The following is a 14,045-nucleotide window of genomic DNA, read 5'->3' on the forward strand; positions in this document are numbered from 1 at the left end:
AAAAAAACTTGGCGGTCCTAAACTGACAATCACTTTGAACTGTCAAAATAAGAGCAACACATATCCTACAAAATAAAATCCTTCACATTTTTCACAGCAGGTAACTGCGCTGTTTTGAGCATTATATAACTGGTTCAACCCAACCACTGTTACACATGGGATTAGTGTGGCCCTTTAAAATGAAGTTTACTGAAAATTTCAAAATAAAAGCCTCAATAATCCTCCCAGGTTAGTGCACTAATATTATCTCTTTCCATAAAATAAGTATTTTAGCTATTTCTTTCTCCCAGGTTAGTGCAGATAACTTACAGATAAATTCCTCCTTCAAAATACTTTTTTCTTTTTTCTTTTTTTTCACAAATATTACATTGACACAAACATATTGCTTTTACTAAGAAGCAATAGCTAATCGGTATATTTGGCAACACCGGAAAATGTTTGGACGTTCTGAAACAATTTATCTAATTTGCCAGTTTACAAATGTAACAATAGAAAAGTTATCTTCTAAAAAGTGTTTTTGTTATGTTATCAACCTTGGTAATTAGCTTTAGCACAAAGAACGGCAACGACTAACTAAAAGTCAACAATGATTTTTTTATTTTATCCGGTTTATACAGTTTTGGTTCTGTAGCAACCTACTGGATAAATCTAATGAAGTGCAATTGTACTCAAGCCAGTTACAGTTGAGAGCAATGACAGGCACAAGTTTTGTGCAAATGTAACAGCATCAGAACGGCTCCTACACATACATCGCAAAGAATACATGCCAGAGGAAAAACAACGCTAAATCAGTTTACATTGACAACAGTTAGGAAGACGTTCCATGACAAAAAAAAAAATAATTAAAAATCAATCCAAGGTAAGACTTTGATTAAACATTTCACCCACAACTGACAAATGGGAAACAATAACTTAGTAAACATTCAGTCGTTATGCACAGCGAGAAATGTGTTGTGTTACCCGCCCCCACAAACTAAAACCCCTTCAATCTGTCCAGTCTAAAAGTCCTCAATTCAAAAACTGTGCATTGCTTTTTTCTCTTTTTTTTTTAAATTATTTATACTGATATTACAAAACTAAAAACCTAAACGTTGTAATGGAAAGGGTAACAGATTAACCTATCTGGCAATTTTTTTTTTTTTTTTTAAGGAGTTGACATTTAAAATGATTTGTCCGGCAAGACACTGGCCACTAAAACTAAAACTTAAGGTGCTGCAAACTTTAAAGGTATCACAAGCCACATGAGACAACACAACTATCTGAAACGCATGGGTGGTGGTAGCCTCGTTAAAATTTAACCTCATTTGTTCATCTAATCCGACTGTATCGCAATAACTGGGACAAGACGCATGTTAGCGACGTCCAACATCCACGTACTGGAGAGAAGAAACAAACAAAAGAAGCTTATTATTTGCCTCAGAGAACAGATTTGCGCAGAGTTTTTGAAACAGTAAAAACCTCCCAAACATGCAGTAACACAGAATCATGAATAAGATCTAGGTAGGTGAATTCTGGTAACCAGTCTGTAGTCTTAGAACGCGGACGTTACAGGCTAAGGTCTGCTTGTGCGAGCCCTAAATGCTCCATCCTTCACAGTGAAAGTTTACGATTTGACAAACTAAACCTCTCTGGAAATGCCTGCACTCACTCCTCCAGAGTGTAAAGTGTGCTCGGCAATGTGACATCTTTTCTGAACGCGGCTGCTAAAGTTTCACCGTCGGCTGGAGATTGATCGAATATTGAAATAAAATCAAACTGCCCCCCCGCCCAAAAAAAACAAACAGATCTCATTTCCCGTGCGGTAGGGATGACATAATTTCCTACATTTTACCTTTTCTTTTTTTCTCTTTACCTTGTTCAATTTTTTTCCATGATCACACTTACATATCTTTTTTTTAAGATGAATCGTCGTGCACAAGGTTTAACGTCACGATTTAAAACACGAGTTTCTCATAATGGGGGTCTGGCGATGCCACGTGATGAAGGAAAGCAGATGAACCACTACATTCTACAGCTTTCCTGTATAGTACAATCAAGGGCCACATTGAAATCTCTCACAACCTAGAATCAACAAAAACTACTTCAAGTTGCATTCGAATGGCAACTATCGAAAAGTAAACTTACTGTAACATACATATTATATAAGTGTTATAGTCCATGCAGTTTGCGCACGGCGGATTTTGCATCGTTATGGTATGTCATAAGTGTTATGGGAGACATCAGCCACCAGTGCATTTCCAATGTAGGTTCAGGGAGAAAAACTCCTCGACACACATCAGAAACTCAGCCGGACTTGAAGAGCAAGATGGCCACCTGGCCCAGGTAAAAGTAAATAAAATGCTTCGTCTCATGGGTGACGTAGCTGCCAAAGTTCCTCCCAACGATGCAGTGCCAGGTGGGGTTGTACTTCTTGTCGAACTCCTGAAAAGAAGACGAGGGGAGAGGATTAACGGCCAAGTTGTGGATGTTCACGGCCAAGAATGTGGCGACCATAGAAGATAGAAGATAGTTTTAGCATTAGCATATTTTAATTTAAAGAAGACCCCTATGATGAATACGAACTTTGGACTGCGTTTTCCCTCGCCCGGACGCGGGTCACCGGGGCCCCACTCTGGAGCCAGGCCTGGAGGTGGGGCACGATGGCGAGCGCCTGGTGGCCGGGCTTTTACCCACGGAGCCCGGCCGGGCTCAGCCCGAAGAGGAGACGTGGGTCCCCCTTCCGATGGGCTCACCACCTGTCCGAGGGGCCAAAGGGGTCGGGTGCATTGTGCTATGGGCGGCAGCCAAGGGAGGGGACCCTGGCGGTCTGATCCTCGGCTGCAGAAGCTGGCTCTTGGGACATGGAACGTCACCTCTCTGGTGGGGAAGGAGCCGGAGCTAGTGTGCGAGGCTGAGAGGTTCCGGCTAGAAATAGTCGGCCTCACCTCGACGCATGGCTCTGGTTCTGGAACCAGTCTCCTTGAGAGGGGCTGGACGTACTTCCACTCTGGAGTTGCCCACGGTGAGAGGCGCCGGGCTGGAGTGGGCATACTTGTTGCCCCCATCTGGGCGCCTGTACGTTGGGGTTCACCCCGGTGAACGAGAGGGTAGCCTCCCTCCGCCTACGGGTGGGGGGACGGGTTCTGACTGTTGTTTGTGCTTACGGGCCGAACGGCAGTTCAGATTACCCACCCTTCTTGGAGTCCTTAGAGGGGGTACTGGAGAGTGCCCCTCCTGGGGACTCCCTTGTTCTACTGGGAGACTTCAACGCTCACGTGGGCAATGACAGTGAGACCTGGAGAGGCGTGGTTGGGAGGAACGGCCCCCCCGATCTGAACCCAAGCGGTGTTCTGTTGTTGGACTTCTGTGCTCGTCACGGATTGTCCATCACGAACACCATGTTCAGGCATAAGGGCGTCCATATGTGCACTTGGCACCAGGACGCCCTAGGCCGCAGTTCGATGATTGACTTTGTCATCGTCTCATCGGATTTGCGGCCGTATGTCTTGGACACTCGGGTGAAGAGAGGTGCAGAGCTGTCCACTGACCACTACCTGGTGACGAGTTGGCTCCGGTGGTGGGGGAGGAAGCCGGTCAGACCTGGCAGGCCCAAACGTGTAGTGAGGGTCTGCTGGGAACGTCTGGCGGAGTCCCCTGTGAGACGGAGCTTCAACTCTCATCTCCGGCAGAACTTCGAACACGTTCCGGGGGAGGTGGGGGACATTGAGTCTGAGTGGACCATGTTCCGTACCTCCATTGCCGAGGCGGCCTATCGGAGCTGCGGCCGCAAGGTTGTTGGTGCCTGTCGCGGCGGCAACCCTCGAACCCGTTGGTGGACACCTTCGGTGAGGGATGCTGTCAAGCTGAAGAAGGAGTCCTACCGGGCCTTTTTGGCCTGTGGGACTCCAGAAGCAGCTGATAGGTACCGGCAGGCGAAGCGGCATGCGGCTCGGGTTGTCGCTGAGGCAAAAACTCGGGCGTGGGAGGAGTTTGGAGTGGCCATGGAGACAGACTTCCGTACGGCTTCGAGGCGATTCTGGTCCACCATCCGGCGTCTCGGGAGGGGGAAGCAGTGCAGCACCAACACTGTTTATAGTGGGGATGGTGCGCTGCTGACCTCAACTCGGGACGTTGTGGGCCGGTGGGCGGAATACTTCGAAGACCTCCTCAATCCCACCAACATGCCTTCTGTTGAGGAAGCTGAGCATGGGGACTCTGGGCTGGGCTCTCCAATCTCTGGGGACGAGGTCGCCGAGGTGGTCAAAAAGCTCCTCGGTGGCAGGGCCCCGGGGGTGGATGAGATCCGCCCGGAGTTCCTTAAGGCTCTGGATGTTGCGGGGTTGTGTTGGCTAACGCGACTCTGCAATATCGCATGGACATCGGGGGCAGTTCCCCTGGACTGGCAGACTGGGGTGGTGGTCCCCCTGTTTAAAAAGGGGGACCGGAGGGTGTGCTCCAATTACAGGGGGATCACACTCTTAAGCCTCCCTGGTAAGGTCTATTCAGGGGTCCTGGAGAGGAGGGTCCGTCGGATAGTCGAACCTCGGATTCAGGAAGAGCAGTGTGGTTTTCGTCCTGGTCGTGGAACACTGGACCAGCTCTACACCCTCAGCGGGGTCCTGGAGGGTGCATGGGAGTTCGCCCAACCAGTCTACATGTGTTTTGTGGACTTGGAGAAGGCGTTCGACCGTGTCCCTGGGGGGGCCCTGTGGGGGTACTCCGGGAGTATGGGGTACCGGGCCCTTTGATACGGGCTGTCAGGTCCCTGTATGACCGGTGTCAGAGTCTGGTCTGCATTGCCGGCAGTAAGTCGGGCTCGTTTCCGGTGAGAGTTGGACTCCGCCAAGGCTGCCCTTTGTCACCGATTCTGTTCATTACTTTTATGGACAGAATTTCTAGGCGCAGCCGAGGTGTTGAGGGGATCCGTTTTGGTGGCCTTAGGATCGCATCTCTGCTTTTTGCGGATGATGTGGTCCTGTTGGCTTCATCGGAACGTGATCTGCAGCTCTCACTGGAGCGGTTCGCAGCCGAGTGTGAAGCGGCCGGGATGAGGCTCAGTGCCTCCAAATCCGAGGCCATGGTCTTGAGCCGGAAAAGGGTAGAGTGCCTTCTCCGGGTCAGGGGGGTCGTCCTGCCTCAAGTGGAGGAGTTTAAGTATCTGGGGATCTTGTTCACGAATGAGGGAAGAAGGGAGCGGGAGGTCGACAGGCGGATTGGGGCAGCGTCTGCCGTGAAGCGGGCGCTGTACCGGTCCGTCGTGGTGAAGAGAGAGCTGAGCCAAAAAGCGAAGCTCTCGATTTACCGGTCGATCTACGTTCCCACTCTCATCTATGGTCATGAGCTTTGGGTCATGACCGAAAGAACGAGATCACGGGTACAAGCGGCCGAAATGGGTTTCCTCCGCAGGGTGGCTGGGCTCTCCCTTAGAGATAGGGTGAGAAGCTCGGTCATCCGGGAGGGACTCAGAGTAGAGCCGCTGCTCCTCCACGTCGAGAGGAGCCAGTTGAGGTGGCTCGGGCATCTGGTAAGGATGCCTCCTGGACGCCTCCCTGGTGAGGTGTTCCGGGCACGTCCCACCGGGAGGAGGCCTCGGGGAAGACCCAGGACACGCTGGAGGGATTACGTCTCTCGGCTGGCCTGGGAACGCCTTGGGATTCCCCCGGAGGAGCTGGAAGAAGTGGCTGGGGAGAGGGAAGTCTGGGCCTCCCTTCTGAAGCTGCTGCCCCCCCGACCCGACCCCGGATAAGCGGAAGAAAATGGATGGATGGATGGATGAATTTATATATACACACACACACACACACAAGATTGCATTGAAGTTCAGGAAGGAACCTTCTTTTTTGACAACATTTTGCATTAAAGCTGAAGTATGTAACTTTTATTAAATAATTTGTTTTATATTTATATATAATTTATATATATTTATATATGCTTAAATGATCATTATGTTGTGACAGTATCATGAAAAACAGATAATCTGAAGAATAAAAACAGAGCACCTCTGCCTTTTCCCAATACTAACTGGACAAATATGCCACCCAGTCAGAAACAACCAATCAGAGTCAGGAGGAGGGTCTTAGCGTTGTCAATCATTCATACTCACCCCCTTTACTCACACAACTTAGCTAAGACTAGTTAGCATAGCCACCGATGATGGCGGATAATGTTTTTCTGAGTGGTAAGTTGTTTCTCAGGTAATCAATGAACTAATTTAATATTTAAAATAAGTATTTAGCTGCCTATAGATTTCTTTCTTTTTTTGGTAACACTTGAAATTTTGTGTTTCAGTGATTCTTGAGAAGAGGGACAAAACAGGTCCTATGGATGAAGCACAAAATTTGAATAAAATATACACAAAATATAATTTTTTCAAATATCTGACTAAACTAACCTGGGTCATGTGAGCACAACAATGTATATTTTCCAGGTATTTGCTGAATATCTTTTCATTTTAAACATTGTAGTCGGTGGATGATGCCTGTAAAAGCCATTGTCCAGGAGCAGAACTCAATACATTATAATAGTTTAAAATAATTAAAGAAATACTAAAATTATATATTATGACAATTAAGTATAAGTAGTCATATAAATAATTATAAAAGTATCAATAAATTGAATTAAAAATCATTTTTATATATTTTCCAACTCCATTGAAATTTGTCCCTCGTTTTTGTCAACACTGTCAGAAATGAAAATAATGTAAAAAAAATCAGGCATTATTGGGGGCACCAGAACTTCTGAGGACCCCATGACCACTTCCTTTCTGTCCCTTTGCTAAGAGGGCTAGTTAGCTCTGGCTAGCTTATGTAATTCTTTAGTTTTTTCTTCTTTTTATTCCTAAGTTGCTCGTCACAACCATAATGTGTCAACACCATAACTGACAATTTACAAAACTTTGATGAAATTTTGTGAAATAAAAGCTTCATTTTTGGTAAAATGTAAAGATTTCATAGACCTGATGAGCTACAATGTGGCCTCCTTCAGAATAATATCATATAAATTGAGGTAGTTTGGCTTTTTGTCAACTCCGTCAGATGTCAACTCCATCAGAGTTTTTCTGATTCTTTAAGTGAAATTGTTGTCAAATCTCACTTAAATGTGCAATTAATTAATTTTAATGTATTTTAAATTGAATTACTGCACATGTATGAAGTTTTTCATTTTACTCACTAGTTTGTCACCACCTTCAGTTCTGTATCAACTCCGTCAGATGGACTTTTTGTTGTTTTTTGTTTTAAATAATATTTATTTTGTTTCTTGAGAAGCATTTGCCTGCAAAATGAGTAAAAATATCACTAATAGGGTCATTAAAAATTATTTTTTATTTATTTTTGTCAGATGGTGATGACAACGTTATAGGTCAGGTCGATTAAAAATGTAATTTAAAAAAAAAAAATGTTGCAACTGGGAGCCTGCACCTTAGCATCTTTACATTTCCAAAACATTATTTGTCATATTTGCATACATAAGGTTGAGAAATAACAAACAAAAATATATGGGAAAATTAAAACCCATTTTGTCCCTATTCTCAAGAATCACTGGTTTACATCAGAGAAACTTCACTAGAAAAACTAAACGTGACTTTAAAATTATTATTTTATTTATAAAGAAAGCAAAGGAAACAAACCTGGCCCTATGTGGTTGAAGTAATTGCCCCTTCAACCTGCCACTTCTGATGGCAGCAACCATTTCTGATAAATGGCAGAGAGTCTTTTCCAGCACAGACACACACTGCATGTAAATTTAGACTTCGACTGAACGCCTCATGATTATGTCCGTTGAAGTATTTCATCCAGCTTTCATCAGTTATTTTTATCCCAGATGTAATACTCTACTTTCATGAACTTTGACTTTAACTAAGAAGAGTGAGGCCTATAGTGATATAGATGTTGCTCTGGATTTTTTTCTGACCTCCTGGATGAGCAGTAGATGCCCTTTTGGAGTCATTTTTGTAGCTGATTTTACAGGCCAAGCAGCTATGAAAAGTAAAATTAAACAAAAAGATTATATAAAGTTATTGTTTGAAGCAGCATTTTCGAATGCTTTTCGAATTAATCTAATGTAAAACTTTGTTTAATCTGAAACAAGAAAACAAGAGCAGTCTTTTAAAGACTGCTCTTCAAATCGAGATAAAATTGATTCCATCTGTAAAGAGTCAAGGACGTTTTAATGTTCTGAACAAATCCCTTTAGCTAAATTCACTTTAAGTGCAAAGGTTGCAGACCTTTGCAATGTAAAAACAAAAACAAAACACTTTTGTGTGCGCTTAACATACAAAAGTATGAGCAGACATAAAAATTATCTGGCATTTCTCTCAATTACAGCTAAACTCAAGCTTACATTCCTTCCAGTTAACTCGTTATTGTTGTTGCTGTTTTCAAAAAGATTTCACTAATTATGCTTTTCTTTTAACTTTGGGATTTTTTGCCCACTTTCCACTGTTTTCCTAACTTTACCATAAAACTCAATAAGTGGAAAAAAAAAAAAAAAAGTTAAGCACCCAGAAGGAATAGTCTGAACATAACTTAGCTCCCACGCAGACAATCATAATTGAATATGGAGAGGGCCAAAATGTCAGGCATAAGGAACGGTGCCTTACTGCTACATGCTTACAGCAGAGCATCCGACAGACAAGACGGTGATGAAGGTCAGCAGACACACAGGCTGCCTGAGACAGATCAAATTAAGGCAGCACTTGCTCAAAATTTGATAGCGATCAAAATTTAGGTCTGTCTGAATAGATCATTAAATCATGCAGCTATCCTGAACAGAGAGTGGACTTGTCAAAGTTTTGTGTGTGCTGATGTACCCATTGCTATCTATACACATCCCACATATCAAAATTGCCACTCAATGGAAACTTAAGCATGAAAACATTTAGAACTCCCCAAAGGGATGAACTTGAAGATGGCTTGTAGGCCAGCCAAATCATCGCAATTTCTCCAGTCACACGCAGAACGTAAAAGCCATTCTGCACAGCGGCTTTCCCAGCTGATCGCTTCGTTTTGATTTTCTACTTGGGATTTCTGGAGGGGTTTTTTTTTTTTTTTTAACCAAACAGGTTTAGTTTTGCTGAAATTTACAGTGAAATTTGATACAGGTGGAGTTAGTATTTGTTCATTAGCTATACCAAGAGTTTGAAGGGTTACACATGGAAGAACGCAATGTTTCTTTAACGACTAGAGGTTCTACCAGTACATTACATTGTGCAACGTGGTTACTCCTCTACCTGTTGCTGCACGTTGCTCCCAGTGTTACTCTATGAAAAGCAGGACAGCAACAAGGAATACTAAAAGGTTGAGCTCATGTGATATATTCTTGTTAGATATAAAACAATTTTGTTTCCCACATGAGGTTACTAAACCAACCCACGTCTGGTAATTACGCCAACTGCATTAGTAGCTGCACTTCCATTGGCCGTATAACTGCGCAAATTGGAATTTGCTCAATGGAAACAGTTTTGGAGAAATAAAAAACAAACACGTCTCTTGATGAAAGGTTTTTGTGCTAAGATGAGGTGGTTTTTCCAGTCATATCAGAATTAGCGTATTTCAGCAAAACTGCGATGTGAACATTTATTTCGTACCACACCACATCTACACTACTGGCAGAAACGACGAAGAAGACGACAGGAAGTGGGAGGAAGATGACAGGAAGTGGAAGGAAGATGACAGGAAGTGGAAGGAGGGTGACATCGCATGAACAAACTTATTCACATGCGTTTCTTATCGCTTTTTTAAAAATTCAACGGAAATTCAACTGCGAAATTGTGCAGTTTTTTTGACACAAGGGGAAAATCAACACATTTTACAGATGTTTGAAATGGAATCGCAGCTAGTACGCTAGTGTCTGAAGACTTCCACTCACTTATTTGACTCACAGATTGTTAGATGCTCCAGCAACCGCCTGATAGCACACTAGCACTAAGCTCGATGCCAACACTTATCCCCTCCGGTGCTTACTCTACTCTTCAGCCACGGCTTTGCAAATTGAATCAGCTAAATACTCTGCTGATCTGAATGTGGACCAAATTATGCCCAAATTGGACCATCCCTTTGGGGAGTTCTACCTTTTTTGCCCAATGAGGACAGGTTTAAACTTTTGACTGGAATATTGGAGACATTCAACATGGCAGATTGTAAAAAAAAAAAAAGATGGGAAAAAAATTCCAAAGTTCTTGGTATTCATTTCCAGGTTGTATGGAAACACTTCTGATAACTCCAATGGATGTAAAACATGCCTGGTTCCATCCTGGCTCACCTTCTTGATGTAGGCAGCAATGTCCTTCTCTATGTTGTACTTCTCCATGGCCTGGGTGGCACAGTCCACGGCGTCCTGCTGCATGTCCTCGGACATGTCCGCGTTCTTGATCACCGCTTTCCTGTCGGTCATGGTTCAGGCTGCGTGCTGAGGGAAACAGAAATATAAAATAAAATAATAATAATAATAATAATAATAATAATAATAATAATAATAATAATAATAATGTCACTGCACGTGGTGGAGATGAGAACTTGAAGATGGCTTGTAGGCCAGCCAAATAATCGCAATTTCTCCAGTCACACGCAGAACGTAAAAGCCATTCTGCACAGCGGTTTTTCCAGCTGATCGCTTCGTTTCGATTTTCTACTTCTGGAGGTTTTTTTATTTTTATTTTTTAACCAAACAGGAGGTTTTGTTTTGTAGAAATTTACAGTGAAACTTGATACAGGTGGAGTTAAATTACTTTCCTATAAATGCATTTGCATCAGAACTGCAACAATTATGAAAATGTGCCTTTTTATACCCCAGCGTAGCAGACTGTTTAGAAAATAAACGAGTTCAAGTCTTTTTAGAATAAGCCCTCAAGCATGCATGAACGCGTACAGTAAAAAAAAAAAAAAAAAAAAAAAAAAAAAGCACATCATCACAACAAGAATCCAAACCTTGAGAGTGAATGAATCTTCTAGATCAGGGCGGTGCAACTCACCTTTTCCTGCGCCTGTGAGGTGGAAGGAGGGTCCTCCGTTCAGAAATGTGGATTTTAAACGAGCCGGTGAGGGAAGGTTAAGATGATGCTGCGGCTAATTGCTTTTTAAAGATTTACACAATAAGCATGAAGGTAGGTTGGCTCTGCGCTGTGCTGCTGTCCGCCGCGGCTCTCCCCTACCCCCGCCCCTCTCTGCTGCATGCCATTGGCTGCGGCGCTGCCTCCTCGCGCGGCGCGAGCGTTTTTCTCCAGCTCCTCTCTGCCGGCATCTTATTTCATCCCACAATGCATCATTCACAGCATACGCCACCGACTGGAGGATAAAGTGGAAACTGGACCTCCGCTTGCTGGAAGGTATCGTTTGGCTTTACAGCAGTCATGCTGGGGCTCTTTGAAAACGTCGGCCTGTCACCATAACCAAAAAACCTTTTTGCTGGACGGTAAATTGTCCCAGAGACAATAATAATTGTTTTGTTTTCGACACTATTTTAAAGCAGTGTACCTATTGGTAATTGCATAATAATGGAAGTTTGCCCTCTCAAAAACCAATAAACTTTAATTTTGTAGAACACTTACCGCTGGAACTAGAAGATATTTTAAAATAGCCCAAAAATAAAGCACAACAAAAAACAAAAATGAAACGGAAATGAGAACCACAAAACAGAAACCATAAATAAACATTATTTATCACTTGAATGTAGATTACCGAGCTCATTTTTATTTATAATGCGATTAATTTCTTACAGTCTATAGGGCTATGATTTATTTTGAAATTCGCAAAGGTACGTCACCAGCAGAATAAAACTTTCACACATGAATGTGTCTGGGTAAGAATACAATGCTTCAGTAATACGTCATCAAACTCCAGGGAAAAAACTTCACAACTAAATGAGATGTTTTACAGTTCTGGCCTGATAAATTATTTCAATATGTTGGTTTAATGCATAGGAAATTAATTGCGTTTGCTAAAAAAATTACTGTTTTGGTTTATTTTTGAGAGGGCTGGGAAGTAATGACTCTTACCTGGGAGTAGTATTTAAAAAAATAAGAAAAAGAAAATATACTTTTAATCAGCTAAGTCTGTTCATTGGATAAACTGAACTTGCATAGCAAATGTCTAGTCATTCAAAAACTCACTAATATTGGAAGATACTGACCCTTCCTCCCCACACAAATTACATAACACTAGTAAAGTTTAAATACTGGTCCCGTCATTTACACATCATTTACTATTTATATCTTTTAGAGGTGGTGTTATATTCTATATATATTTTGTGAACTGGGGCTGCACAGTGGCGCAGTTGGTAGAGCTGCTGCCTTGCAGCAAGAAGGTTCTGGGTTCAATTCCCAGCCTGGGGTCTTTCTGCATGGAGTTTGCATGTTCTCCCTGTGCATGCGTGGGTTTTCTCCGGGTACTCCGGTTTCCTCCCACAGTCCAACAACATGACTGTTAGGATTATTGGCCTCTCCAAATTGCCCCTAGGTATGAGTGTGTGTGTGCATGGTTGTGTGTCTCTGTGTTGCCCTGTGACAGACTGGCGACCTGTCCAGGGTGACCCCCGCCTCTCGCCCGAAACGTTAGCTGGAGATGGGCACCAGCAACCCTCTGGATTTTGTGAACTGCTGTTGGCACCAGAGACTTAAGGAAATTATTTTTTCAGTTGTCCTGTACATATAGGGATTTTAACAATACAGTTTATTAGGCAGATTGATACCCAGAGGTTTACTGGCAGTAGTTACAGCTCCCCTCAACAATGTGTTTCTGTATTTTAATTAAGCCACCAAACCCCAATGTAAAGTTTTAAAACACTCCAGGAACAGTGTAGGCTATCATTAGCATTACATCAAGTAAACAATAAAATAAATTATTAAGGTTGAGTTTTATGTATTTACTTCAACCAGTAATTTAGAATCACTGAAAGATGCCGTTTCTGACTGTATGGGCTTTCAGACTGTTTCTTAGCAAATCGCAACTCATCAACTTTGGGGGAAAAAAATACTGCATTAGTTTACATTCATCTCAAATCTAGAAGCCCAGCAAGGTGCAGCAAACAATAGTCTCATCACTTTTTTATTGTGACCATTGGATGTCAAAAAATTAAGAAATCGAATCATTACATTGTTTGAGGAAAATAAAAATCTATAAATAAAATTTTGCACAAATGGTTGTTTTCCAAAGTTAAAGTGAGAGAAATCAAAATGGCTCCAATTTGAAAATTTGCTTTTTGATGCACATTTGACCAAACTGCAAATAAAAACAAACTCCATAAATATGTTTGAAAGTGTGTTTATTGAAAATGCTAAAAGAAAGATTATGCAAAGCAAAAAAATTACAAACTATTCCCAGATTTTAACCCTCTCCCAACCTCCCCATATTTTTTTTAAAATTCCCTCATACCGGACATCTACGACTCCATCCTTTGATCCAACTTCCTGGTCCTCTGTTTCGTTTTCTTCTATAATAAAGCCATTGGAGCCTAAACCAAAAAGGGGCAAAAAAAAAAAAAGGTGCTCTGGGACTCCCATTATTTTTGTTCTGATAAATTTGAATCCTGGAAACTGCTCCCGTTCCCGAGCATCCATCCTTGCCTATCCCTTCCCTAATCGATCCACTCATCCAGCTCCAAGGATTGGGATCCATTGAGCCACTCCTCCAATCAAAACCTTGAAATACCAGGAAGAAAATCAGAGGCAGACCGTTAGAATAAAATGTCAAGAGTTTTGGGCCTATTTTGTTTTTCCACTGAACACTCAAAAAGACTAAAGAAAAAAAAAAACGTTCAAAATTCCTGACTTCAAAGCATTTTTTAACCAACGAGGATGCTCAAAACTGGGACGCTTTTAATACAAAGCAGTTTTTTTTTTGTTTTTTTTTACATTTGACAGCAAGGATTACACTTACATCGCAACACTTGATTTAGGACTGCTTATTCTGTCAGAAACCAGAGTAGCATGTTACAGACTGTCTTAACAAAGTACAGTAACACATATCTTTGTTAAATAACATGCATAACATGGCAACCTGTCAAAATGTTCAGTTTATGGAATATGAAGCATACCATTGCCTCGACCTGATTGGTCCTAGATGTCCTATCCT

General features: G+C 42.5%; 1 protein-coding gene across 1 annotated transcript; it reads right to left on the reverse strand.

Annotated features, from left to right (window-relative positions):
* Positions 1–574: 574 nt before the first annotated feature.
* Positions 575–11,142, reverse strand: dynll2a (dynein, light chain, LC8-type 2a). Its single transcript, XM_008424928.3, has 3 exons — positions 10,949–11,142; positions 10,240–10,386; positions 575–2,421 (listed from the first exon to the last, which is right to left on the reverse strand). The coding sequence occupies exons 2-3, from the start codon at positions 10,369–10,371 to the stop codon at positions 2,284–2,286; spliced, it is 270 nt and encodes an 89-aa protein (XP_008423150.1). The 5' UTR covers positions 10,372–10,386; positions 10,949–11,142; the 3' UTR covers positions 575–2,283.
* Between the last annotated feature and the right edge of the window lie 2,903 nt (positions 11,143–14,045).

This window comes from Poecilia reticulata, chromosome 13 (assembly GCF_904066995.2).
Source record: "Poecilia reticulata chromosome 13, P_reticulata-male-v2, whole genome shotgun sequence".
Lineage (NCBI taxonomy): Eukaryota > Metazoa > Chordata > Actinopteri > Cyprinodontiformes > Poeciliidae > Poecilia > Poecilia reticulata.